The following is a 26829-nucleotide window of genomic DNA, read 5'->3' as shown; positions in this document are numbered from 1 at the left end:
GCTAAAGGTTCTGGGCATAACTCTTTGGTGTTTTACTCTTACTATATATAAACAGTATATAACACTTGGTTTACAAACCCCGATTGGTGGAATTGGTGATTATCTACCCTCTCTCTCTTCTGGTTCTCTCATCAATGGATAAAGACTGTGTGTGAGTTCGATTAAGTGAGTGATGTGTGTGTGTATAGTTTTAGGTGTGGCGTGATGGGGGAGGTGGCCTGTAATGGTGGTGGGAGGAGGTAGTTCGTTGGTGGAGAGGAGAGATGAGGAAGAGAGAAGAAGATGAAATTATTACGAGGGTAGGTAAGTAAATTCACCACAAAATCTGTTAGGGGAGAAAGATTTGTTATAAAGTGATCAAATGGACTTATTTATACTTTATTTTTTTATTTTTATTATTTTTATTATTTTAATATTATGAATTGAAATACATATTTTTTATAAAAAAAAACAGAGAGCCATTATGTGCATAGCAAATATTACGGTGGAGTTTTATGCACTTAATCCATATTTAAAACATGAAAGTGACCCAAATCTTTATATTATTTTATTTTATTCAGGATGGTAGCTTCGGTCATTATCACACATAGTGTAATCTTTCGTTTTGTATGCGCCAAAAAGTTATTAAGAAAATTTCTTGGAAATGACTCTTAAGGGATCCGAACTCAAATCAAAACCAAATTCAATGCATCTAATCGGATTAATAATTTCATCATCCGTTTTGAAATATAACTATTTTTTTTTTTTTAGTATTTAGTATAAAAAGTATCCATGAGACACAACACGACCTTAAGCATTTTTGTCATTAAATTTATATATATATATTTTTGAACAATACTTACATCAATACAACATATTATATTATACTCCGTATATGTTGTATTGATGTAAGTAATATATATATATATTGAAGTGCCCGTATATTCATTTTTTTAAAAATATTTTGCCATATATCTCTATTCTTTTCACGTCATATCCATATTCCGTGTTCTTGCTTTGTAAGTAAGTTCCAAAAGAATATTTTTGAGTTGTATTTTGTTCCATCCGTAGTTACTAGTCTTTTTCTTTTATTTTTTTCTTTTATCATTAGTAATTTGATTATTGTCTGCAAGTTAACACTAGAGAAAAACTATATGTAAGTGAAACCATAAACCCCTATTTTTTTGAGACTTGAACCCCTGACCTCTCTTTGAAAAGTATACATATCACACTTTCCACGTGTAAAAAATACTCCTAACATTTTAATTTGGTGCAAATAGGACCATCTGACAAATTTAAATCCTAAATTAATAAAATTATCCTTAGTGAACTATTTTATAAAAAATATAAAAATAAATAATTTTGTAAAATTACCAAAATGATACTATTGGAGGACGTCTCTCACATGCAAAAAACACCCTAAAATTTTAATTTGATGCAAATAAATCTCTCTGACAAATTTAAACCTTAAGTTGACTAAATTACTCTGGAAAAAAATTATGAGTGTTTTTTATACACTTTTTTAAATAGGGGTAAAAGTGGTACGCGGAGTATACTTTAGGGGTGTTTTCTACACTTTTATATATATATATATATATATATATATATTGACAAAAATGAAGTTTGATGAAGCAATTATAGTGAGAAAATTGACGTTAAAAAATTTATATTTACAGTAGGAAAATGAAGTTTGGAAGAACACTTAGGTGAGAGGGAAAAAAACCTTGGGGTTAACTTTCTCTTCACAACTAGCTTTGCACCGATGCATAATTATTGGATAAAAATATGCAACATTGCCAAACCTTTTTTTTCACATGCGACTATGCGAGTGCATTAGTAAATCATGTATTATTAATCTATGTTAGTAAATTTTGTAGCATTTTAAGGAAAAGATCCAGCATTCTAATTTCCATAAAACAAAAATGAGTATGTGATAGATATATATATATATATATATATATATATATATATATATATATATATTTTGTCAAAGTACAGATAATTTTATTTTATTTTTTTATTTTTTATTTTTTTGACAAGGTTACGTAGACTAACAGTGACCAATTGTTCCATTAATTAACACATTTTGATTTTTTTTCCCTCAAATATCAAAGATATGGTGGAGGAGGGTCCGTGTTTGCACCATAAAAATAATTTTTTTAATTTAGACACATGATATTGTTTGATTGGAGGAGAAGATATGTACCGTGTTATTAAATAGGACTCCTATATAAAATTGGAGTCTAAAGTCAATAAATTGTTTACGTCAATTTTATTCTACAAATACGATTTATTTGGATAAATTTAAGACAAAAGGCAAAAGGTGGATAAGATTAAGACAAATGTAGTTTTTATAATTCAAATGATGGTGGATAAGATTAAGACAATGGTAGTTTTTATAATTCAAATGATATTTGAATTTAAAAAGAAAACTGTTCCTAGAAAGTTTCTCTATAAATAGAGACCGGAGGAGTCTGTGCAAAAGGTCCCTGACTAACCCAACGCATTTTCTTTATCAATGTTTGTTGTATTTTACTTCTGTTCAATGTTTGTTGTATTTTACTTCTGTTCATAGGAGTAGGCTGTAGTGATGAAATAAAAGTCGACGCTTGGCTTCAATCCTCTCTACTTTTTATTTCTAAGTCTCTTTGAATAGATGAATGCTCGTGTAATTTGTTTTATTCCCTTTATCCATTCTACATATAATGCTAAAAGTCCTTTTTATTGAGGCGTTGAAGAACCTGAAGGAAGGGATCATCCTTGCCTTCCAGCTAGGGTGCAACTTGGGCTGACCCAACCCAGGCCAACCCTAACCCAATCTCAACCCGAAATCTGGTTGGGTTGGGTCAACCCGAATTGCACCCAACATGGGTTGGGTTATAATCCGGACCAAATATATTTGGGCAGGTCAGGTCAAGTTCACGGGTTATTTTTTTATTTTTTATTTTATATATATATTTTTAATGTATATTTGATTATATTTTTAGTAACTAGAATCAAAAGTTCAAAATCCATATATTTCAGAAGTTCAAAACCCATATATTTCAAACTTTCATTTTATCCATCTATCTGCAAGAATCAAAAGTTCAAAATGATCAGATTGTTTAAAAAATCAAAACTCATATCTTTCAGTTTCTAGCTTGCCCCCCTCTAATTATAACAATTTCAATAATGAAAATGCCATGGTACAATGCATGTAATCTGGGCAGTAAAGTTCAAACTTTATGCTACTTTTTCTCACAAATATAAAATAATAAACTTATAAATAGCACATTAATGAAGGGACTAGAGAGAGACAATGTAAGATCCATGATTATGATAATCAAAGAAAAATATGCTAAAATATATTTAAAAAATAAAAAAGAGAGATGAATTTTGTTTTACAGATTGCACTCCACCTGTTTAATCTTTTAAGTAAAGTGACAGGTTATTTATAAGCATACCATTTCTGCAATAATTGCAACATTTTTTTTTTATTTTTTTTATTTTTATCAATCTCAATGGAAACTTACAAAAATAAAGTTACACTCCTCAGTCTCTTCTTATATATATATATATATCTACACACCTGTGTCTTCAATCCAGCAAAATGGCCACGCAGACCCATTCACTCCATTCTCTATTCGCTTCCGTCCCACTCACCTATAAAAGCTCACGTTGATCTATCCCACTCTTGAAGTTGAAACCAAACACTCTGATTATCGCCGAAAAATCTGACCCACAAATCTCTGGCCGCAAGCTGCGCGCCGCCGTCATCGGCTGGGGCCCAGCCGGATCCTCCGCGGCTGAAACCCTCGCCGCCTCCGGGATCGAGACCATTCTCTTCGAGCGCAGCCCTAACGGTGCCAAGCCCTGCGGCGGCGCCATACCTCTCTGCATGCTCGACGAGTGTCCGTCCCGCCGGAGCTCATCGACCAGAAAGTGACCCAGATGAAGATCATCTCCGCCTCCAATCTCACCATCGATTTCGGCAAAACCTTAAAGCCCACGAGTTCATCTCCATGCTTTGTCGTGAAGTACTAGATTCCTAACTACGCTCTCGCGCCGAATCCAATGGCGCAAGCATCATCAAAGCCTTCGTAGTGAAGTACTAAGTTAGGGTTTGTGACTTTGTGTTTATTAGATTATTATTTTTTTTTATGAAATGTTTAATTTGGCTTTCGGGTTGGCTTCGGGTTGAACCCAGCCCAAACCGAAAAAGGTTGGGTTTTAAAGATATGATCAGAAAACAATAACCATTAATTACCGAAGCAGATTAACCCAACCCGACTTAAACCCAAATTGTGAATTTATATGTGCAGATTTTAAAATTTATGGACTGGACTCGGATTGGGCTGGGCTAGCCCGCCCAAATTGCACCCCTACTTCACGCCCCTAAAAAAACAGCAAAACAGTACATGAACGTAAATTAAAGATTTTTATTTATTATTAGGGTAAAGTACACCAATATCTTTTGAGGTTTGACATAAGGATAGGTAAATGAAAGTTGTCATACTTTTAGACAATCACACCCTCTCAAGTTTGATAAAATGGACAAAGACACCTGATAATAGTGAATTGATTTTATTACCCTTTGATATGAAATTGACAAATACAATATCTTTGAATCAAATAAGTTTAAATGGGTTATTGGGTAAAACCCAAATTTTCTCTATCCTTACCCTCTTCTTTTCTTTCCCCCCTCTCAAACCCTAACGTACCCAAACAACTAATACATATATGTATATATTATCGGTATAGACACACGCACATATACACACATCATCACCACCACAAATCACACACACATATCACCACCACCACAAATCACGCACACTACCGCATCATCATCATCCCTCAACATCATCATCATCAATTCATCATGGTGATGAGTAAGGAAGACAGAATTGCAGAAAATGAACCAACAAAGAGAGACCAGTTCGATGAGCTTACCCAATGCCGGAGTACACAAGTCATATAAAAGTACCATGCATTAGGCTTAACGGTGGCAGTGGCAATGGGTGTTCGGTGAGGGCGGCGGTGAGTGTTTTTGCAGCTCGGTTGATTCTCTTCGTCTTCGGCAATGACATTGATGGAGTCCGATCTTGATCTAACCCATAACGGCGCTCAAAATTGGAGCTTGATCTTGACCTAACCCACAACAACAGCGATGTGAGATGGTGGCTTCAAGACGATGACGATGATGTGAGACGGTAGCTTCAAGATGACGACGGCTTCTTCACCGCAACAGAGCCCCGAAAAAATGGAGCACAATCAAATCTGTACCCCCAGATCGACCACAACAGAGCCCCGCAGCGAGCGAAACCTCAATTTCGTTGAAGATGGTGAGTCACTTGTCGGCTGGTGGTTGGAAGTTGTGGAGGTGGTGTCATAGCTGAAGCTTTCGAGTCTGGGTTGGGGTGGTGGTGACTGTCGTGTGGTTGTGTGTGTATATATAAATCTATATAGAGGGAGAAAGAGAGATAAAAAGGGTAATTTGGTTATTTAAGTATTTTGATATTTTATAATTAAAATTAATAAAATAGTGAAGGGTAAAATGAATTTGATATTTTCACATGTTTTAAGGTTCTATTTGAATGACAAATTTCACAACAGGGTGTGGTTGTCTAAAAATAGGCAAACTTTCATCTGCTTGGTCTTACCCAAACTTTAGGAGTGTTTTTTGTATTTTACCCTTATTATTATTATTATATATATATATTTTTTTTCTTTAGAAATGTTATTTTGTTTGTTTGATTTTTTTTTTTTTTTTGGTTGAAGTAATAAATAACAAAAAAGGGAAAACATTTATAAATCCAAGCTTTTTTTTTTTTCGGATGATCTTGTAAATAAAAGTTTTTTTTGGGGATAAAGCTTTTTTTTGGGTAAGAGCTTGTAAGTAGAAGTTAATTGCTAGAAAAAGAACACTTTTTCGAGAATAAGGCTATATTTAGTATAATAGAGAGAATAAGGCTATATTTAATATAATAGAAAAGAAAATAAAGGAAAATATTAGTTAGGAAGAAAAAGAAAGAAAAGACAGCAATAGTTTCCTTTTACACTTTAGTCTCTCCTTCCAAAATCTTTCCTTTTCGTTCCTTTCCCAAACACAATTTTTTATTCCCCTCCGTTACCTTTCTTTTCCGTTCTACCAAAGTGGGCCTAAGTTCGCAAAAACGCGTCAACAAATTGGGCAAAGCCTCGTCTCCTGTGACCAAGTAAGTTCTCTCTTTCTCTCTCTAGTTTCTCACTCTACAAACGCACACTCTCTCCTCTGCTCAAACACCCCGATTCTGAAATAGGTATCAAACGCTCTCTCTCCATCTTCCTTCAATTTTCGAATGTTGTTTTTTTCTCTTTAATTTTATTGAATTTTCCCTGTTTTATTGTTATCTCTGTTTCTGTTCCTTTCTTACTTTCTTCACAATTTTATGGTTTTGTCAATCGAAAGGTTGCGATTCAATCGGAATTAGGGTTTTTGATTCTAACTCATAGTTGAAAATTGTAGTGTTTTGGTGGGTTTAATTGTGAATTGAGACCCTTTGGTTGTGGTTTTACAGTTGATTGTTCAGAAATTTAAGTGCTTTTTATGGGGAAAGGTTCGAAGAGTGGTGGATGCAAGTCTGCATCTCACCAAGTCTTCAAGGACAAGGCGAAGAACCGCGTGGATGATCTTCAGGGCATGGTTACGAATCTTCAATCCGCGATGAAGGAGAGCCGTTCGATCGATGTCGCTGTGCACGTAGAGCAAGTCAATCAGATCCTTCGTGAGTGGAAAAAGGAACTCAATGAACCCTCTCCAGCATCTTCTCTTCAGGTTTTACATATATATATATATATATATATATATATATGTATGTATGTATATATTTATATGCTTGTGTAGTTTGTGTATTTGATTTTTGATTGCAATGTTAATTGTTGATGATTGTTCAGGGTGGGAGTCTTGGGTCTTTCTCGTCGGATATTTGTAGGCTGTTGCTGCTTCGCGACGAAGAAGATGATGCCACTAGTGCATTAGCTGCCCCAAAGCCTGAGCCCGATGGGCAAAAAGTCAGCAACAATGCCATCTTCCTGGAGGTGTATATTCTATTTAGAGTTAGTTTGGTTTATGTATTAATTGTCGAATTTTGTAAGAAAAACTGTTCGGACTTTGGTGTCATAAAATTGGTTCACCGGTGCACACATAGATAGAGGAAGAGTTTAATATGTTGCCAATCTGAACTGCTGAAAGAAACAATTTCAATTTATGGATATGAATGAATTAGAGGGACTTTAAGTAAGAGATCTTGAAGAATTAATGATTTCATGTGGTGCGTTGAGAGGTGACGACGCAAAATTTTCAATATAAATAATTTCAGTCCTGATGGATATTTCTTGTGGCTTTGTGTCGTTAATTCATGATGTGCAATGCTTATGTTTTTTGAACAAGTGCTTACAATATGTGTGGCTTTCTAATCTCAAATCTATGTTTCTAGTTGCAAAAAGAAAAACCTATGCAACAGTACATTTTTACTATTCATTATACCCTGGTTGAAGTTTCTTTCTTTCTAACATAATATTGGAAAAAGATGTTATGTCTGATGTGCCTGTCTTTGATTCCTCGCATGGTTCTTTTATGCCACCGTTTCAAAGTGTTGGGGGGAAATATACTTCTGTTTTTTCTGTTATGTTTTTGTTTGCCTTTTTTTTTTTTTTTTCCTCTCTCTCTCTCTCTCTCTCTTTTTCTCTCTACTTTATATCTTAGCTTCCATTTTCACTTCGAAATTTGCATCATGTGTTTGTGCATTGCTCTTAAATGTAAACTACTAAACTGGAAAATTATTTTCTTGGTTATCAGTGGAGCCAATGAACAGCTTGTGGTTGATTGCTTCGCATGAAGTTGTTATAGGATTCCTTCCCCCTTTTTAATACAATAACACTTTTTTTTATCTTTTCGAAATGTTAATACAATAACACTTGACAACTATGTCTTATGTCCAACATCTTATTGTTGGCTGGAGTTATTACATTTCGCCATTTAACTATTCTAGGGCCACATCTCATGTAATATGATAGTCCTAATGGCTTTTCTTTCAAGCTCAACCCAAATTTATTTTTGGCTGTCCCTTATTCAGTAATTTCTTATTCATAGTTTTCATGTGTTGTCTATTGGCCATTCATTCTGAAATCCTTATTTCATCTGTTTTAATTTTACGTTTGCGTGGTGTTAACTTAGCTTTTATACCATGTTGCAAGTCCGACCTGATAATCGTATGACAGCGGCTTTTCTTTCACTTTTCAAGCATTTTCCAATTTGGTGATCACATGAAAGTCATCTCCACTGATGTTTTCTTGCTTGAAGTCTATGAGCAACACCGTTTCCAATTTTGGCTTTTCTTTTGCTTTTCAATTATTTGCCCATTTGGTGATCACATGACACTCATAGATTGAATATCCAAGATCTACTTATGTTTTCTTGCTTCGAGTCTATAAACAATAGTTTTTAACTTTTTCCAGTTTCTTCTTTCCAATGGATGATTGATCTTGGCTATTAAAATGTCAATTGTGGTGCTTCACTGCTTCTGAATAATATCTATATTCCCTCATATGTTAACATTGTTAAGTGCACATTTCTTTTTACCTTGACCTCTGTTATCTTAAAATGCATATTTCCATAAATCTGTCATTAGATATTCTGTATAATAGTTTGATTGACTAAACTTGTATCATCATAGAACATGCACCTTGGAATATTTACTGTAATATCCTAATGTTGTACTTAAAATAAATAAATAAATAAATAAAAGACCCTATGCAGTGAGCTTTTATGGTTTGATATTCACATGTTTATCTTTTGACCTTTCTTACACTAGTTAACAATATGGCATTGCCAATAAATTTATCTAGTTTTTCTACTTCCGTTCTAAAACCTACTGCTATCTAGTTCATCTTTGAAGTCATACAGAAACCTTTTTTTTTTTTTTTTTTTTTTCATATGGACCTTTATTTAAACAGTTTGTAATGAGAGAGCTTTGCTGATCCTTCTAGCATAAACCTAGTTGAATTTCAATTATCTTTTTCATTTCTGAAGAAAGAAAGAAGGGAAAAGAAATCTTTACCAATCACTCTGGGAGGTTACACATGATTCATTGATTCTGTAGTGCAGTGGTTAGTTCGACTCTGAAGGAACTCAGGTCCTTCAGGTGTAATGAGCTGTTTGATAGTTGGCTTGCTATACAGCCAATGAGTTCTTTTACATGCTATAAAGCTTTTGATGGGCTTCAAATCCTACTCTGAGGGTGTTTTAAGCTTCGGTCCTGTCTACTTCTTGGTAGTGCATATAGTTTATTGTCTGGGTAGCACTCTCTGGCTCTAATCTAATGTCCTCTGAGATTTTCTATTGAATTATTTTTGACAATTCTTCAAGTTCTCATTAATCTCAGTCATTTTTAAAAATATGCTTTTTCCTTTTTCACTTAGATGCACTTAGCTCAACAAGGTCCTAGCTTTTACTGATTACTCATTCTAGCAATTTAGCATACATCATTCATTCAGTCATCTGATTTTGCTGGTATTAATGCATTCCTAGATCCCTAGATTCCTTCATATGAAGGTTCATTCTTAGTTGCATTCAACACTGTACTATTACTATAAATCCTCTCATTCCATTTCCATTTCCTCTCTTCTATTTTTTTCCCCCTTCAGCTACTACTATTTTTCTCCTTCAATTTTCTTGCACCATATAATATTAGACAGTTATATATTCCACTCTTCTTCCTTATTCTGTGAATATACCTTTTTTCCTTTCCATATAAGAGAGAGAGATAGAATTTAATTATTATCTTGTTTTGCAATTTTGGATTATTCCCTTTTCTTTCTCCTCTGCAACTCTAATAGAGTTAATCAACACGCCTTAAGTCGTTTCCTTTATGTTTCTAAGTCTTTTGAGGGATGTATGAGTGCTGACAAGTTATTTAATGGATTTTGCAGCAGGGATTTAGTGTGAACCAGGGTCCACAGGAACAAGAATTTCAGTTGGTTGATCAATGCAAAGGCTGTCCTTCAGAAATTCACAACATGGAAGCCAGTAACTTTGGCATTGCTACTCAGCCGGGCTATCACGCAGTTGATTTGCAACAAGACTTTGCTGAGAATTTCTTTGCTGATTTTGATGGTATGGGTCTGTGTGGAGAGGATGGTGTTCCTCAGATCTCTGACTGTTTGCAAAATATTAGTATTCCACCTTCGGCTTTCTTGGGGCCAAAATGTGCACTCTGGGATTGTATCAGGCCTGCTCAAGGGGTGGTCTGGTGTCAAGACTATTGCGGTACTGAGCATGCTAAATGGGTTTTGAATGAAGGCCAACCTGGTATGGCTCCAGTTCTGCGACCTGGCGGCATTGTTCTGAAGGATTCAGTGCTTTTTAATGCTCTTAGGGCAAAAGCACAAGGAAAAGTTGTTGGTATTCCAGAATGTGAGGGTGCTGCGACTGCAAAATCCCCATGGAATGCTCCTGGTAGTTCTTCATTGCCTTAAATTTTGTTATTTTTCCCCCACTAAATTGAGGCTGACATTATGGTCATTAATGATTTCGTTTATGGTTTTTTTGACTAATTGATTTCCTTGTATTACTGCAGAGCTTTTTGATTTTACAGTTGTTAACGGTGAAATAATTAGGGAATGGCTCTTTTTTGATAAACCTCGAAGAGCATTTGAGAGCGGGAACAGAAAGCAAAGGTCATTGCCAGATTATAATGGACGCGGCTGGCATGAGTCAAGGAAGCAAGTGATGAATGAATCTGGTGGGCTGAAGAGATCTTATTATATGGATCCACAGCCAATGAATAATTGTGAATGGCACCTTTTTGAGTACCAGATAGACAAATATGATGCGTGTGCCCTATATAGGTTGGAATTCAAGCTTGTTGACAGCAAGAAGAGTCCAAAAGGAAAGCCAACAAATGATTCGGTTGCTGACCTGCAGAAGCAGATGGGAAAGCTTACTCCCTCAGACAACAAGCGGTCTGCCAAGGGGAGAACAAAAGCTAATCTGAAGGATGGTGTTGGAAATGTTGTTTCTGCTCCAGAGCAAATTACACCTACAATTGAAGGGTTTGATAATGTAACTGATGGGACGAGAACTAATTTGAAGGATGGTGCCGGAAATGTTTATTCTGCTCTGAAGCAAATGGCATCTCCAAGTGAATGGTTTGATGGCATAACAGGTGTACCCTATGATTATAATTCAAGTGGCTATTACTTAAAGTAGTTGAAGAAACCTTGCTGCATGTGGAACAAGCAGCATTTTCGTGTGGTGTACAGCGGCTGAATGGTTGCGCTATGACCTTTAGGCAGCGGTTAATTCGATCTTTGATTTTCTTCTCTTCGTGTCATTTGGTGCATCGCACATCACGCATGAGAAATATTGTGCATATTAATTTCATCTGGTGGATATTTTGCATAGTTCATTGTCATCGGAAGGATATTGTGCATAGTTCATTGCCATCTAGAGGTTCAGTGCTGCATTGGACTGATTAGGATGCTGGCATCTATTCTAGCCTCTGGATGATGGTCTGTTCTAACTGCAAATTTACTTTCGTTCTGTGTTTATTTTTCTTAATGTGTTGTTATATGGTGGCACCAGAACTGGAATAGTGGTGACAATATTTACCTGTAACATCTGTCAGACCTTACTTAGGTTAAGACTTTCTTGCTGACTACATAGGATGGTGTTAACGAAAAATGTTAGCGGCAATATGTAACTTCTCGTTGCTGGTTATACACAATGCTTTTCTAAGAGTTGTCAGCGCTCAAAATTATGTATATGGATATCATTTCAGTTTTTATCAAAAGTGGTGGTTCCTTTCGTTTTGATGATTCAAACTACCTTTCAAAGTGGAATGTGAGGTTCCTCTTGATAGTGCTTTTAAGAGTTACTGGTTATTTGATAATTTGATAGTGGTATTTTCTCTCCCTCTCGTGGTATGTGAGGGTTTAATTTTCACTATTCTTTTGACCGATCTTTTATATGTATATATAGATATAGATTTTTTTGAGTTATTAGATGACTCTTAATTCAATGGTAGAACATCTCATCTCTTAATTTAGAGGTCCCACTAAGAATAAATAGATAATGGCTTGTGCTATCTTAAAAAGAAAAAAGGTAGTCACACTCCTTGAAGTTTAGTTAAAGGACATTTAGGGAAAACTTACCTGTTTTTTGGATAAAGACACCATCTGAAGGTTCAAAAATGAATAAGACATTCCTTTACATGATAAATTGACCAAATTCTCCTTTAACTGTTTATGAGACTTTTTTAACTTTACAATTTAATAAATTGGACCAATTTACCATTATGAACAATTTATGCATAAAAAAAAAAAAAATTATTATTTACTTTATAAATGTCCCAACTTTTTAAAAATGTATACGATTTATTGATTCAATACATATATTTCAAATAAATTATATTTTGTTATTACTTTTTTTCTTTTTCTTTTTTATTTTTAAATTAAGATGCTTAATTCTTTCATCTAAAAAATTTAAACTAATTTTTTTTTTAAAAATAAAAAATGTGATACTAGTATAACTTTATGCATCTTAAATTATATATCAAATATTATGCATTTTTCAACATAAAAGGGAAAAAAAATAATAATAAAACAAAGAGAAAAAAATAATAATAAAATAGAGGGGAAAAAAAAAAAAAAAGAAAAAGGAATGCATAAAGTTATACTAGTATTTATTTTCTTTTATGTTGGGAAATGCATAATATTTGATATATAATTTAAGATGCATAAAGTTATACAGCTACCATATTTTTTATTTTTAAAGAAAAGAGATTGGTTTAATTTTTTTTAGATGAAAGAATTAAGTATCTTAATTTTAAAATAAAAATAAAGAAGAAAAAGAAAATAACTAATAACAAAATATAATTTATTTGAAATATATGTATTGAATCAAAAAATCATTTTAGACGTCCACATTTTTAAGAAGTTGGGACATTTATAAAGTAAATAACCAAAAAAAAAAAAAAATGTCAACAATATAAAGTTTTTTTTTTTTTTTTTTTTTTTTTTTTATGCATACATTATTCATGAAGGTAGATTGGTCCAATTTATTAAATTGTAAAGTTAAAAAAGTCTCCTAAACGGTCAAAGGGTAATTTGGTCAATTTTTCATGTAAAGGGGTGTCTTTATCTATTTTTGAACCTTCAAAGAGTGTCATTGTCCAAAAAATAAGTAAATTTTTTCTGAGTATTTTATTAAAATCTTAAGGGGCTGTGATTATACTTTATCCTGAAAAAAAAAAAATATATATTTACGTAGGACATCGTAACAGAGAAATTTATCTGGTGGGATCTAGACGATTACTGAAGGGGCCCAATCTAAAGTGGTAAATCAAAACATCACAAGCCCACCTAGTGGGGCCCAAATATGATGCACAGTTACAAACAACCTCAATGCACAAACGAGAGAGTTTGCGAAACATAGCCTCATTTTAGAGCTCGAAACATTCATCAATGGCGGTCCTTCAATCTCTCCCTCTCACTACTCCACTCTTTCTCTCTCATCACCACTCTCTCACCAAAACAAACCTCCCCAAATTACCCCTCAGGCTCCCTAGATATCCCCTCTCTATCCTCGCTTGTTCGGCTCCGCAGTCTCTTCCGGCGACCGAGCAAGACATACTCGAAGCCATCGCGATGTCAGACGGCGACAACGTGAAGTCCCTTCCCTGCGTGAGAACTTACGAGAACGACCTGGCTCGGCTCACGATAATCGGAGCGGTCGGTTTCGAGCAGGCGTTGACTGCGGCTGCCGCCGACGGCGGTGAAGCCGCCGCGGCGCACCTTTCTGCCTCCATGTCGGCGATGGTTGTGGAGACCGTGTATCCGGGGCCTTCCGACGAGCACAGCACCGTCTCTACTCGACTGGTTAGTTCGTTTTCACTGGTTTCTGCCTCTAAATGTACGATCTTTAGTGTTTGTATAAGTTAATTCAGTACTTAATTTTGAATAAATTGATTTATTATTCAATTTCAATGCGTTTTGTAATGCAATTTCTATATCAATTAGAGAAATAAGTTCTAGGAGAAAACAATTTACGAAGGGAAACTTTAATTGTAGTTGAACAGTTGAAATTCAATTGAAAAAAAAAAAAAAAAATTCAAACGAGTATCAAGGAAATTCTTGATTTGCAATTACCATTTAAAATTTCAATTTTAGCTATTAAAATTTTCAGTACTTGATTTTCACTTTAATCAAACAAAAACTTGGTTTTTTTTCTCCGTAAGATTTTATATAGCAAAAAGGATATAATAGCAGACAAACTACCGAGGTCTTTGTCTGAAGAACATTTTCACATATCTTCTTTCTGTTTAAAGATTGTACAGGAGTCGGGAGCAATTACAGGCATCCCACTTACTATGTTTAGGAACGACTATCTTCTTCATTTCGATCTCAATCAGCTTAGAGATTAATACCATGATGTCATATAACTGAGCAGGACACCCTTTTTTAAGACTTATGATCACCTCCTGTAGTTGTTCGATTGAGAATGCCTTCGGAAAAATTGACCTTGCATAGCAAGTCTATGTTTGGTAGTTGACCAACTCATTAGTCAGTGCGATGGAATAGATCTCCGTGACTATAACAATGAGCTTCCTGAACTGGAGTTACTTGCCCCATTAACACATTCCAAGTATTTATCACATTAAGCATCTTCGAAATATAGCTACTGGAACAATTTAGGTCTCTCTTTGGATAGGGCGTTGGCTACTACACATTCATATTTTTCACTTCAATCAGTGCCACTAAATTGGAGCAGATCAAGTCTAGTGAGACTGCCATATAATGAACCATACTCTTGCTAGGTGGGGGCAATAATGAATTTTTTTAGTAATTTCAGGAGAGGCAATAGTAATATTTTAGGGGTATATAACTAAAAAAGAACAAATTAGTAAGGTATATTAGTAAAAAAAAAAAAAATTCTGGGGGAGGGGTGCAATTGCTTATATGTACACACACACACATATATTTGTATTATTGAGACGTCAAATATGATGGTAGAAGCAATTGTTAAATTATCCTTTGTTTGGTTTATGAAAAAGTGAAGGCAAAAAAGAACTTGTGACTAATGCATTTGTTTTAAATTTTTTTGCATGAGCTGGGAGTGTAGCATGTTGCTTCATGAATGTGGAACTTATTCTAGTTGCCATTCTTCATTTATAAAAATGCTAATTGTTTCCACTTGGTCTAGTTAGAATGGAAGCATGCTGGTATTTACATGATTTGTTGTTACCATTTCATTTCAAATATATTTGGCTGAGCTTTACCTTTTAGTTTCTTCTTAATAACATTATCTTATTGGAGTGGTTTTGTAACACACACACACACACACACACACACACACTCTATTTTAGAAGCCGTGGCACACCTCTATTACATAGACTGTCCTATCTCTTCGACAATACCCGTGTTTACACAGGATAACATGGATAATTGGATATAGGTACTGGGATATGTATCTTACGCATGAACTAAAATTCCGAGACCTTGATCCTCTGCATGCAATGATAAATGATGGAAAATATCAGTCAATAGCATTAAAAGGTTTCCTATTTTTGAGATCTATTGAGAACTCTTTCAGTCTTTTTTCACCACATTTCTTTGAGTTTTAATTCTAATTGGTTATTTGTTAAAGAATAATAATATCCTACATTATACTATTATATCACCTTCATTGTATTTAAATGTGTAAGAATCTCTATGTAACTGTATCCAAGTTTATTCACAATTCAAATCAAGTTTTCGAAATTTAAGATGTATGTGGAGGCGTCTGGCAGTTAGACAACCTCACAACTTGTATACATACTCTAGCCATGTAACATAGGAGCACACTATGTGGGGGCACAACATGAATTATGTTGCTGACAAATACTGTCAATTGTGTAAACGTTATGTGGTTCAAAAAACTGCTTTAAAATGAATGTGGTGAGTGACAAGTGTGGATCATGGTTGAATTCAAATATCAGATAAATATTGTAAAATAATTGAGAGTGGTCATATAAAAATTTGATTTGTTTGAAAAGGAATGAAAATTACGTCTACATGGAAAAGTATATAGGGATTTATTTTTATTATATATCATATGTTTACTTGTAAAAGAAAATGTGTGTATGTGTGTGTGTGTGTGTGTGAGAGAGAGAGAGAGAGAGAGAGAGAGAGAGAGAGATCACCGAACGAGCATACTTCTTTTATATATTTGTATACAGTGATGGACCCAGAAAATTTTGTGGGAGGGGTGGACGTTTAATTTGTGGGGGAAAACTTATATAGTGTTTCCATTTTTATAATTTCAATTGGGTTTTTTCATACATTTTCAAAAATGGAAAGTATAAAATGTAAAAAAAGAAAAAGTCAATGGGGCTGAATTTTTATATTTTAGTGGGGGAATTTTCATAAATTCTTAAAAATTTAAAGTATAAAATGCCAAAAAAAAAAAGAATTCAGTGGGGGCAAATTGTAATTTTAGTGGGGGCATCTTCATAAATTCTAAAAAAAATTAAGGTATAAAATGAAAATATAAAAAATCCAGTGGGGGCATGCCCCCACTGGTCCCACATTGGGTCCGTGCCTGTTTGTATACATTATATTAGCGGAGAAATCCTTGTTGTTGCTCCTTTATTAATTTTTTTATTATTTTTATTTTTTAAGGTCACATTTTTCTTAAATAATCCTATAATTTATTAAAATTTTCTTCACTCTTCTTTTTATCTTCATTTTTTTTCCTGTTAAAGATATAACGGGAAATTTTCATTCTTGCTGAAATAACTAAAATTCTGCTGGGTCTTTTTTTGTTAGAATTTTGAGAAATGTTTGGATTGCTAATTTGGTGAGATAGAGAGAAATTGAGATATGGTTTGTGTGTCTATGTTTGTGATAAATACAAATGGAAGTCAACTTAGGGGAGAGATGGTTAAAATAGAAGTGGATTCCTTAATTTGTCAATAACCACTCCTATTAGTTTCCTAACCAAAGGTAGCCACCCATGAAAACAAAACATTGTTATCATCAATTTATAGATTTTCTTGAAAGATATAACCAAAAGGAACCATTTTGGAGATGAAGAATATGGAAGACGAGAGAAATTTAGTTTATTTGATGCACAATTTTGGCTTTTATGCTAATCAATATCAAAGTTTATGATTTTCTTGATGATCTCTAGTAACGTTCTTCATGTTTTGGTTTTTCAGGGATTGTAGTTCATGATATTGAAAAGCTTATCTCTGTTTTTTTATTTTTATTTTTTATAATTATATTGTTACATGGGGTTTATTGCTTGGTGCAATGGTAAAGACCTAAAGACACCGGTTCGAGTCTCAGAACAGTCGCTCTGTGCAAAATACTGAAAAAGCTACTTCTGCCTCTAAGCTTCTCCTCCCAATTCTCTACCATTACCCGTCATAGGCAGGCATTCGCGGGATAATGCCACTTCTTTAAGATTATCAAACGTAAATACTAATCTATTTTACAATGTCGGTTTATTGGATTTATCCTGATCTGTATGTGCCAATTGTTAAACTCACTGTTTTCCAACTATTTGTCTACGTTTTACAAGATTTGTTCTATTAGAAATCACATTTGACTGCAGCATAACCGATATCCATACATGATGGTGGTGCGTGTGTCCCGACTTTTAGCATGCATTTATATATATTTATATCTTATGCTTTTATCTTTTTGTTGGTGCTTGGAGTATCTAGCATATGTCAGCTTAACGAGTATTCTCCTTAGTTAAAGGAACTTTTAACAAGAAATCCTCCTTTGGAATGAGTTAGTGTCATTGATAATAGCTCGAATCCCTGCAGTCAGAAGTTTATCATTGAATAACAGGGTGTTAATTGAGATGCAATATCATTTTGCAACCACTTTCAAGATTGCTTCGGTGTTATCTACAAAACCTTTGGCGGTTTACATTTTCTTTATTTTTGTTGTAATCTGTACCTGTTAGGATCTAATCTTTTTGTTGAGATAATTACCTATTTCTTGTCCAAAGTTGAAATCTTCTATACAAATATAAGAATCAAATTTCTTTATTTTTATTTTTTTTAATAGCTATATGCTGAAGTTTTAGTTTTTACAGTTCTTGCCAGCTAGAAAGGTTAAAGAAAAAGCTAAAAAGCTCAAAGGCACTCTCACTGAAGATATTCTATCCGGCACTACATCTAAAAATATACTGGCCTTGACATTTAGACAAGTGGTTCTCCAATACCTATGGAATTTTGAACTGGTACTGTTTAGACCTGGAACAGAAAGAGATATGGACGACCTTGAAACTCCAAGAGAGGTTAGCTATACTTCATTTTTCCTGTATGTTTAGATTCTCACACCTGCTTTACTCTGTTGTAATACAATATTTAAGATGTCTTTCCTGCAGGTGCCATGTGTGATACTGATGGGTTAAGTTCTCTTATTCCTTTCCCGTCAGCAGGTCCCTTCATCTTTCACCGTCAGCTCATTGAATGAACAGGCCATTTCTGTGCTTGCAGAAGTTGTTTGTGTTTTAGCTCTTGAAAGCGCTGAAAGCCATTTCCTTAATTCATCGGGCAAAACATCTAATGATCTCTTCCATTGGTTTCGCAAGCCTAAGAAGATTGTATCGAAAGACTCCTCAGTGGTCTTACATAAATTATTCGAAGATGAGATCATTGCAAATGCAAAGAGTCTGCTAAAAATATTTAAGTCAAAAAAGGGAGATTATATGCCTGTAGAAGCAAGATTGAAGTACTGTTGGTGGACTACATCAGCACATTCTAAATTGGAAAAGATGGGTGGGCCCGAGTTTAGCAATTGGACGAATGAATATGTACCTGCTTACAGGCTGCAAATTGACACCGACAAACTTAACAGTGTAAAGTTTGAAGGGTGGAAAAAAACTGCAGAGAGTAGGTGGGAAGTTCTTCTGACCCACTCCCAAATGGTACTCCATTCTTCCTTTTATCTTTGGACTTCTAATGGTAATTTGTCTATAATTGTTTTTAATTAAGAATTGGGATATGTATTTTTTTTATTTTATAATATGGCCAGGATGGCTACAGTGAATGGTTGAAGGTAAGGTTATTTTCCTAATACCCTTTTTGAAACAAATATCTAAACTATGTTGTTAGATGCCTTCATCTATAATGAATAAGTATTGGTCTACTTATGGCCTTACCCATGACTTTCCATATTGAGGCGGCTTCTGATATTGTTGGAGTTAAGGACTGTCGAGATTAAAAAGGCTTTATGGCATGCATGTTCATCACCTTGCAGGTTAACCTAATAATATTTAAAATTATAAACAAGGAAAAAGGAACTTTGGAGGCCTTAAGCACAGAGTGATTTGATATGTAGCATTTTCTATTCTGGTTGATGCCTTTTTCTCATGCACTTGAGTGCACAATACCTCTCTTTCTGCATTTACTACAGGTTATGATGAAACCTGAGTTACCTGATTGATGAATATGCTTTTACTAGCATCTTTCATGTTAATTTTATTAGGGTGAGATAGTGACTCAGGGAATTATGCCTTCTGTTGTCAACTCTCTAGTTCAATACCTTTTCAGGTTGGTTTGGCTAATATTCTTGACATGTACTTTGAGGATCCATTTACGCTCCCGAATAAACAGCTATCAGGTGGTGTGGTTGCAAAATCGATTGATTTGTCCATTAATAAGGTATCAATTGCATGGTGTATTTGATTATTGACGTTTGGCTACTTGATTGGGTTGTGATAAGTCCATGTTTAGTTGAGTGTGTCTGGCCTCATATTGAAGGTTTCCAAATATTACAGAGAAGCAGTTCGTTGCTGAAAATGCTGTCAATTGCATTTGCGAGTGGGATTTTTCTTCTTATCATCAGTGTTCTAGGACGTTTACATTTGCCTTTTCTGCACAATGGAAGAAAGTACCTTGGAGACAGCCGTTTACTTCAATCATCTGAAGTTGACCATGTAAAGCATCAGCCTTTGGAGTCCAGTAAGGTATGAACACCTTCATATGCACAAGCAAACTTTCTTTTTCTTTTTCTCTCTCTTTTTTTTTTTGGTCAGTTAACCATGCTTGTATAACCTTGTTTGTCTATCAACTTTTATCCATTACGAATGGTTTCTTCAGATACATTTCATCATAACTTTATATTTTAACATCTTATTGTTGACTTTATATTGCAGAGTGGTTAGCCCTTATACGGCGACGAAGGGCAGAGACTCCTAAGAAGCGAGAAGAAAACAATGCTGGTATTGTTCTGTGATCGCTGAACAGATTGATTTTGCTTTATTATCCTTGTCTTTATGATTTGGAAATTAATATTATATTATTCCAGCCAAAGAACCGAAGAAGGCAGAAGCTCACAAATAACAACAATGGGTGCCAAAATGTGTTGTTTTATAGTTATGGGTGGTTACACCAATGCCTGGTAATGTTGTTCTTGGCTCACTATTTGACCATAGGAATAGCACTAGGTATTTTAATTTGTATACAAATGCATTTTTGTATTGAAAAAAATAGCTATTTTTTTTTTTTTTTTGGATGTATGAGTACAATAGCAAGTGGCAGTTATTAGAGATGGTTTTTCTATTTCAAAATTGAATTCCAGCTTCCTGAATGAATTATGAGTTTATATATATATATATATATATAATACAAAGTGCTACATATTTTATCTCAAAGAAATTAAGTTGATTTACAGTATGATAAACAGATACCACATAGGCAGGACTAATTCTTAGTCAGAACTCAAATCGTTGCTACAATGAAAATGAAAATCAGCATATTTATCACATGATTTTTTTTTAGTTAAGGATATTTATCAACATGATGATACAATTAATTTACAATTTTTTTTTAAAAAAAATTTAATCTTTAAGTTGCATGCCTTTTACAAATGGATTATAACAAAATATATCAGCATCATAGGGTAGGATGTGTGCGTGTAATCTCAGTTACATAAATTACTAAATTTTAATAAATATAAAAATAACACACCATTAATATGATGCAGCTTAAATTACTAAATTTTAATAAATATAAAAATAACACACCATTAATATGATGCGGCTAGAACCATAGTTTAATTCAAGTATTTGCGTTTTATTTGACTTTTGTTTATTATATTCTGATAACTAAATATGTTAGTGAAATCCGTTAACAAATACAAAAGATGTGGATTATGAGTTTGTTCTAATTTGCAACTGTCATAATTTCTAACCATTCAATTCCACTCTAAAATCAATTAAACCATAATAATTAAAATCAATCAAAAATAAAATAATGATATAACCTTTTAAATATGACATGTTCATATGATTAATTTTCTCCAATATTTCAAAATTTGAATTTCTGAACAGAATCTCCTAATGATATCCCATACTATTTTTTTACAAATAGTTTTATAATCAAAACCCAGGCAAACAAAACGCAAATCACAACCTTAGCATCATGATGCCAAACTTCATGTAAAAATAATCCAATTTAGTCACACAATCACTGCCCATTTCGTAATCTCAATTTGCATTCAGTGTCTGACAGCAGTGCTTCATGCCTAAAACAAATACTCCACCAAAAACTGTGACATTGATTAGCCAAAAATGTCGTGTATCCTTATTTTCTTCAATTCAAGTCCACTATGGTTTTCAAAAACGAATTCACACAACTATCTAATAATTTTACACACTATAATTATTTAAAACTTCCACTTTTGTGGACTAATTTTATTTGTTAAAAATACTCGCAAAACACTAAAGAAAAAAAAAAAAAATGACTTGAAACTCGTGGAGATTAGACATGTGTTGGATCACTATATTTTTTTCATTAAAACTCAACTTGTATTTATTCATCAAACAAATGAATTGTGATTGAACTTTACAAATGAATTTATTACAATTAGATGAGTTTAACAACTTGTTGAACATTAAAACCAAAACATTTTTGTATAAACACTTAAAATCAATCGAAAGACAATATCTAAGATAAGAAAAATACCTCAAATATAAAGCATTAAAAAAAAAAAAAAAAAGAACCTCAAAATTTTAAAGTATTCACATATTTAAATTTCTCCAATATCTCACATTTCAAATTTCTGCAAAATAACTATCGATACTAAAGATTTGAGCAGACATTTTAACAGAAGGTCATCGCACATGCTAACAAAAAAATCACTTGCTGAGGCCCAAACTGAAAAGACTGGCCCAGGAACTGAGAGAACTAATTAACCCTACCTAAGTAGTATCATCCACATTCAGGAAGCTTGCTACGGTTGTAGGGGCTGTGATGTAGGTGTAGTAGGTGGTGGTTGCGGTGGAGGTAATGGCTGTGGTGGTTCGCTATGTGGTGTGGCTTGTGGGGGTGGTGAAGGTGAAGAAAGGGTTTGATTAGTTTGGTTCGAAAAGGAGTTAGGAAGGTTCCATTCTCTGGCAATTGTCTCAGCAAAGGGGGCATTCCAATTTTTGGATAGAAATCACCATATTCAAAGTCTTCAATGGAGTTGAGTGTTCAAAATTTTCAAAGAACGTTTGATAAATTCCAATTCAAATTCAAATATGGAGAGTCAAATATCTCATGTTTATAAGAATTTAGTAATTATTGGATAGTTTTCAAATTAACAGTCCACCCTTGGCTTATAAATAAAGATTACACACCCAACATATCTTGAAATACAGACACTAGAGAGATTGTTGAAGCTCTCCCAAATATTTGACTCACATGAAACATGCCACACTTGTATTGCTTTCTTTGAAATCCTTTCACACTTAAATTTTTGGAAAAAAAAAAAAAAAAAAGCCCCTTCATTGATTCTCGATCAAAAATTCAGTTAAGTCCTTTTCAATTTCAAATATTTGAAGAAATATTTAACACAACCGGTTGAAGATCAAACTTTTGAAATCACACCCTCTAAAAAATTATTTGTATCAAATTAAGATGAGTTGAACTTTATACGGGACAAGTGAATAATCCATTTGAGCTAACCCATAAACTTATACATGAATTGCCTACAAATAATTATATCATTTTCTGAAAAATTAAAAAAATTAAATGCTCATTTGCAATTTCGTTCCTAGAATATTTGGACTAGAACTTTTTGCGTACAATGGATTTTAAGAAAAATGGTGGTGCAATTCTACAGGGGTGAAGTTGAAACAATTGATTTGGCAGATTTTAATGGTTTTGTGTCGCTGTCATCTGGGAGCTTTGCTTGACATGTCAAGCTAATAGCAGTTTTCTCCTCTGGTTTTATGAGTTCTATATTTTCTATAAGATCACTAATTATTTTTTTCCTTTTGGTCATAATGAGTTGGTGGTAAGGAAAATATTGTTAAAATATGCTAATCGAATCAACTGATTGTAACACATTCATACAAGTATTCTTATCATTAATTGCTCATTTTCGTTCAGAAAAAAATTAGGATGAAACCTGTCTCTCACTTGAGATATGTTCTTTTTATGGACCATTAGAGTGCAATAATCTCAAAATTTGATGGTTTAAAAAAAAAAAATAAATAATAAATAAATAAATAAGAAAAAAAAATGAACTTCTTATCTTAAAGTAGATGTGGATAAAGATCAAAATTTGGTAAATGGTAAAATAATTATAATAATTTTGGAAAAATCTTAATATATTTCAACCAATACTACGAGTTTATGATTCCATCAAAGTATATAAAGATAGGCGCGAATCAGCTAAAGTGCAATTCCCATGCAGTTTCCTGCAGTGAGCAGTTAAGTGGTCTTGGTTTGACCACGTTTTACTCCACTTAATAGACATTAACACTGTGTTTGACAATTGTACCACTATTTATAAGTAATACTTCACCACTATTTTTAAGTAACGTCACAGAAATCTAAAAGTAATATCACATAATCTAAACAGTAACATCACCACCATTTATAACAATTGCACCACTATTTATAAGTAACATTTCACCACCATTTTTAAGTAACATCATAGAAGTCTAAAAGTAATTTTATATAGTCTAAAAAGTAACATCACCACCATTTATAAGTATCTTTCACACTCAAAACATGTTGATGTTACTTTTTAAATTATGTGATAGTACTTTTAGACTTCTGTGATGTTACTTATAAATGGTGGTGATGCTACTTTTTAGACTATTTTTACATTTCACCACAATTTATAAGTAACATCACAGAGTCTAAAAAGTAACATCACCATTTGTAAAAGGAAATATCACCACTTTTAATTTCAAATAATAACATAAATGATATGTTGAATTGAGTTATGTTTATATGTGATATTACTTTTTAGACTATTTGATGCTACTTATAAATGGTGGTGAAATGTTACTTATAAATAGTGGTTTTATTGGCCAAACACGGTTTTAGTGTCCGTTAGCTGAAGAATGATGTGGCCAAATATGGACCACTTAAAAGTTACAGCAGAAAACTGCATGGGAGCTTCACTGCAGATGATTCACGTATATAAAGATATCTAATACTTATATTCATTCCATCAAAGTATATAAAGATATCTAATACTTATATTCATTAACGTTGTATGTATTGTTAGAGAAACACACTTCTCGATTTTCTATCAAACTATCTAACCTTCTCTTTTATACACTAACGAAAAAAATACAACAATCAATTATTGAGAGCGGAAAAAATCTATTACCTCTTTTCCTTCTCACTGGTGATAGTAAAAATTATGTTGTGAGATTTGAAAATTTCATATATTTAATTTTCTCCCACATCTCAATTTTCTAATTCCTTAATACATTCCCAATAAAAAATCTGTGATTCATGCAAATTATGCGGAGTCATATCATACCAAACTTCATGCAAAAATACCCAATTTAGTCACAGCTCACAACCTATTTCACAATTTGTATGCAAACAAACTATATATAATGTCCGACAACCATGCTCCATGCATAAAATAAATTTTTCTGCAAAACATTAACATTTTTTTCCCCTTACAAATAGAAGAAGAACTAATGTAGTGCTCATTTGAAGGCTCTTAGAATTATAATAAAATTTTCTACAATACATTAACATTTTTTTTTTCCTTACAAATAGAAGAAGAACTAATGTAAGTGCTCATTTGAAGGCTCTTAGAATTAAAATAATTTTTTCTACAAAACATTAACATTTTTTTTCCCTTACAAATAGAAGAAGAACTAACGTAGTGCTCATGTGAAGCCTCTTAGAATTGCCCAGTAGGGGTGCACACGGTTCCGGTTCTCATGAAACCAGTCGGAACCGGAACTGTTCACGACGGTTTCTTGAAACCAGAACCGAAACCGGAACCATATAGTATGGAACCGAACCGGAACGGTTCCATGAGAACCGTTAACATGATTCACCGAGTACCATGACAGGAATTGCAACATTAACTGAATGCCATAAATTAATGAAGCAATTTCGATGGGGCACATACACATCCCGGCTAAGGAAACAACAACAATCTTAGCGTCTGATTCAAAGCACAGTACCTGAAATTTGATCTCGTTAACCCAATAAACTGCCCTTCGAACAAATGAGAGAATTTTGATCGAATAGTCAAAACATAATTAGTGAACCAAACAGTACTTGTATTAAGACAACACAGGTTCATTGCTTAGACAAAACAATTGCAATGTTCAAACCATCATCACTATAAATAGTACAGTAATAGCAAAATACTTAATATATTATAAAAAATATAAATATATATAAATACAGAATACAAAAAATTTGAGATGGTGCATGGGTGTAGATCGGAGAAGCCGTGTGAGTCTGTGACCGTGTCGCTATCTGAGAAGATTGGAGGATTCACTTGACTCAGAAATCTGCGATGGGAGTGAGGATGAAATTATGAATGACTGATGAGGAATCTGAGATGAGAGTGACATATCGATCAAAGACTTACCGAGTAATCTGAGATTGGAGACGATTAATGATGAAATATGAGATGGCAAGCACGATGAAGACTGAATCGACGAGGAAGCTTCAGATGAGACTTGAGAGGAGGCAAGGGCGATGAGAGCCTTGAGAGGTTAGACTTCAGAAGAGGCTGGAGGCGAGGGTTAGCTAGGTTCGTCACTTCGTCAAACCCTAAGATGAGAGATTGAGAATTAGAGAGGAGGCGACTGGCGAGGACTGAGAGAGAGTGTGAGAGATTTAGGGGAAAAAAAAGTTAAAAAACTAATATAATATGTTTTTTTCACGTGTCTGTCTAAGGTCCACTCATCCAGCACTTATCTTTACTTCTTTTTAGTATAAAATTAAATATAAAATACATATATATATATAAAATATATATATATATACATATACGGTTCCGGTTCCTACCAGTTCCCACGGGCTGGAACCGGAACCGTAAGTCCACGGTTCCTAAATTCGGAACCGGAACCGAAACCGGAACCGTGAGAACTGGTTTCACGGTTCTCACGGTTCCGGTTCTACGGTTCCCCTTTTTTTGTGCACCCCTATTGCCCAGGTAGAATGGCTTAGGAAAGTAAACATAGAGAGCTCCATAAAGTTGTACCGTTTATTCAGCTATTTATGAATCAGTTTCTTTAAGAAAAAAAATAAAAAATAAAAAAGGTTCCAACTGGGCCAAATTGGCCATTGCAGATCACCCAATTGGATTTTAGAGCCCATTTGCTGATAATGTGCCCTACGGAATTGCAGCTCCTAAGGGCCCATGAGAGGGTATGGTTTCCAAGAATGATGGTAATATCCTCCACCATAATCTCTTAGGCTTCGTTTGGATAAACTGGAGAGAAAAGAAAGGAAAGGATTATGAGAGAAAAGAAAAGAAAGGAAATGATAGCTATAATTTATATTCATGTTTGGATAGATAGGAGAGAAAAGAAAGGAATTGATAATATTGTTATTTGGATAACAC

At 33.8% G+C, this 26829-nt stretch overlaps 2 protein-coding genes and 1 long non-coding RNA gene across 6 annotated transcripts; 2 read left to right on the top strand and 1 right to left on the bottom strand.

The window, feature by feature from the left end:
- The first annotated feature begins 6025 nt into the window (after positions 1-6025).
- On the top strand, positions 6026-11806 carry LOC132305051 (transcription factor VOZ1-like). 3 transcript variants are annotated; one of them, XM_059802746.1, is made up of 5 exons: positions 6026-6176; positions 6519-6775; positions 6895-7038; positions 9931-10456; positions 10578-11806. In XM_059802746.1, the coding sequence occupies exons 2-5, from the start codon at positions 6548-6550 to the stop codon at positions 11207-11209; spliced, it is 1530 nt and encodes a 509-aa protein (XP_059658729.1). In that variant the 5' UTR covers positions 6026-6176; positions 6519-6547; the 3' UTR covers positions 11210-11806. The 3 variants fall into 3 exon arrangements, with proteins under 3 accessions (XP_059658729.1, XP_059658735.1, XP_059658722.1); XM_059802752.1 differs by having other exon boundaries at positions 6094-6260; positions 9934-10456; XM_059802739.1 differs by having other exon boundaries at positions 6096-6260.
- Positions 11807-13398: 1592 nt separating this feature from the next.
- LOC132305038 (uncharacterized) lies at positions 13399-20589 on the top strand. Of its 2 annotated transcripts, none has more exons than XM_059802725.1 (7): positions 13399-13878; positions 18089-18292; positions 18434-18925; positions 19551-19661; positions 19778-19966; positions 20156-20221; positions 20308-20589. In XM_059802725.1, the coding sequence occupies exons 1-6, from the start codon at positions 13465-13467 to the stop codon at positions 20162-20164; spliced, it is 1419 nt and encodes a 472-aa protein (XP_059658708.1). In that variant the 5' UTR covers positions 13399-13464; the 3' UTR covers positions 20165-20221; positions 20308-20589. The 2 variants fall into 2 exon arrangements, with proteins under 2 accessions (XP_059658708.1, XP_059658715.1); XM_059802732.1 differs by having other exon boundaries at positions 13400-13878; positions 18437-18925.
- Positions 20590-25467: 4878 nt separating this feature from the next.
- LOC132306312 (uncharacterized) lies at positions 25468-26088 on the bottom strand. The gene is made up of 2 exons (XR_009481936.1): positions 25849-26088; positions 25468-25768 (listed from the first exon to the last, which is right to left on the bottom strand). It is a non-coding gene; the product is annotated as an uncharacterized LOC132306312 (long non-coding RNA).
- Between the last annotated feature and the right edge of the window lie 741 nt (positions 26089-26829).

The sequence above is a fragment of the Cornus florida genome, unplaced genomic scaffold, assembly GCF_030987335.1.
Source record: "Cornus florida cultivar Cherokee Brave unplaced genomic scaffold, ASM3098733v1 CherokeeBrave_3.0.0_Hap2_Chr01, whole genome shotgun sequence".
NCBI lineage: Eukaryota > Viridiplantae > Streptophyta > Magnoliopsida > Cornales > Cornaceae > Cornus > Cornus florida.
This window is presented reverse-complemented; position numbering and strand designations above follow the sequence as displayed.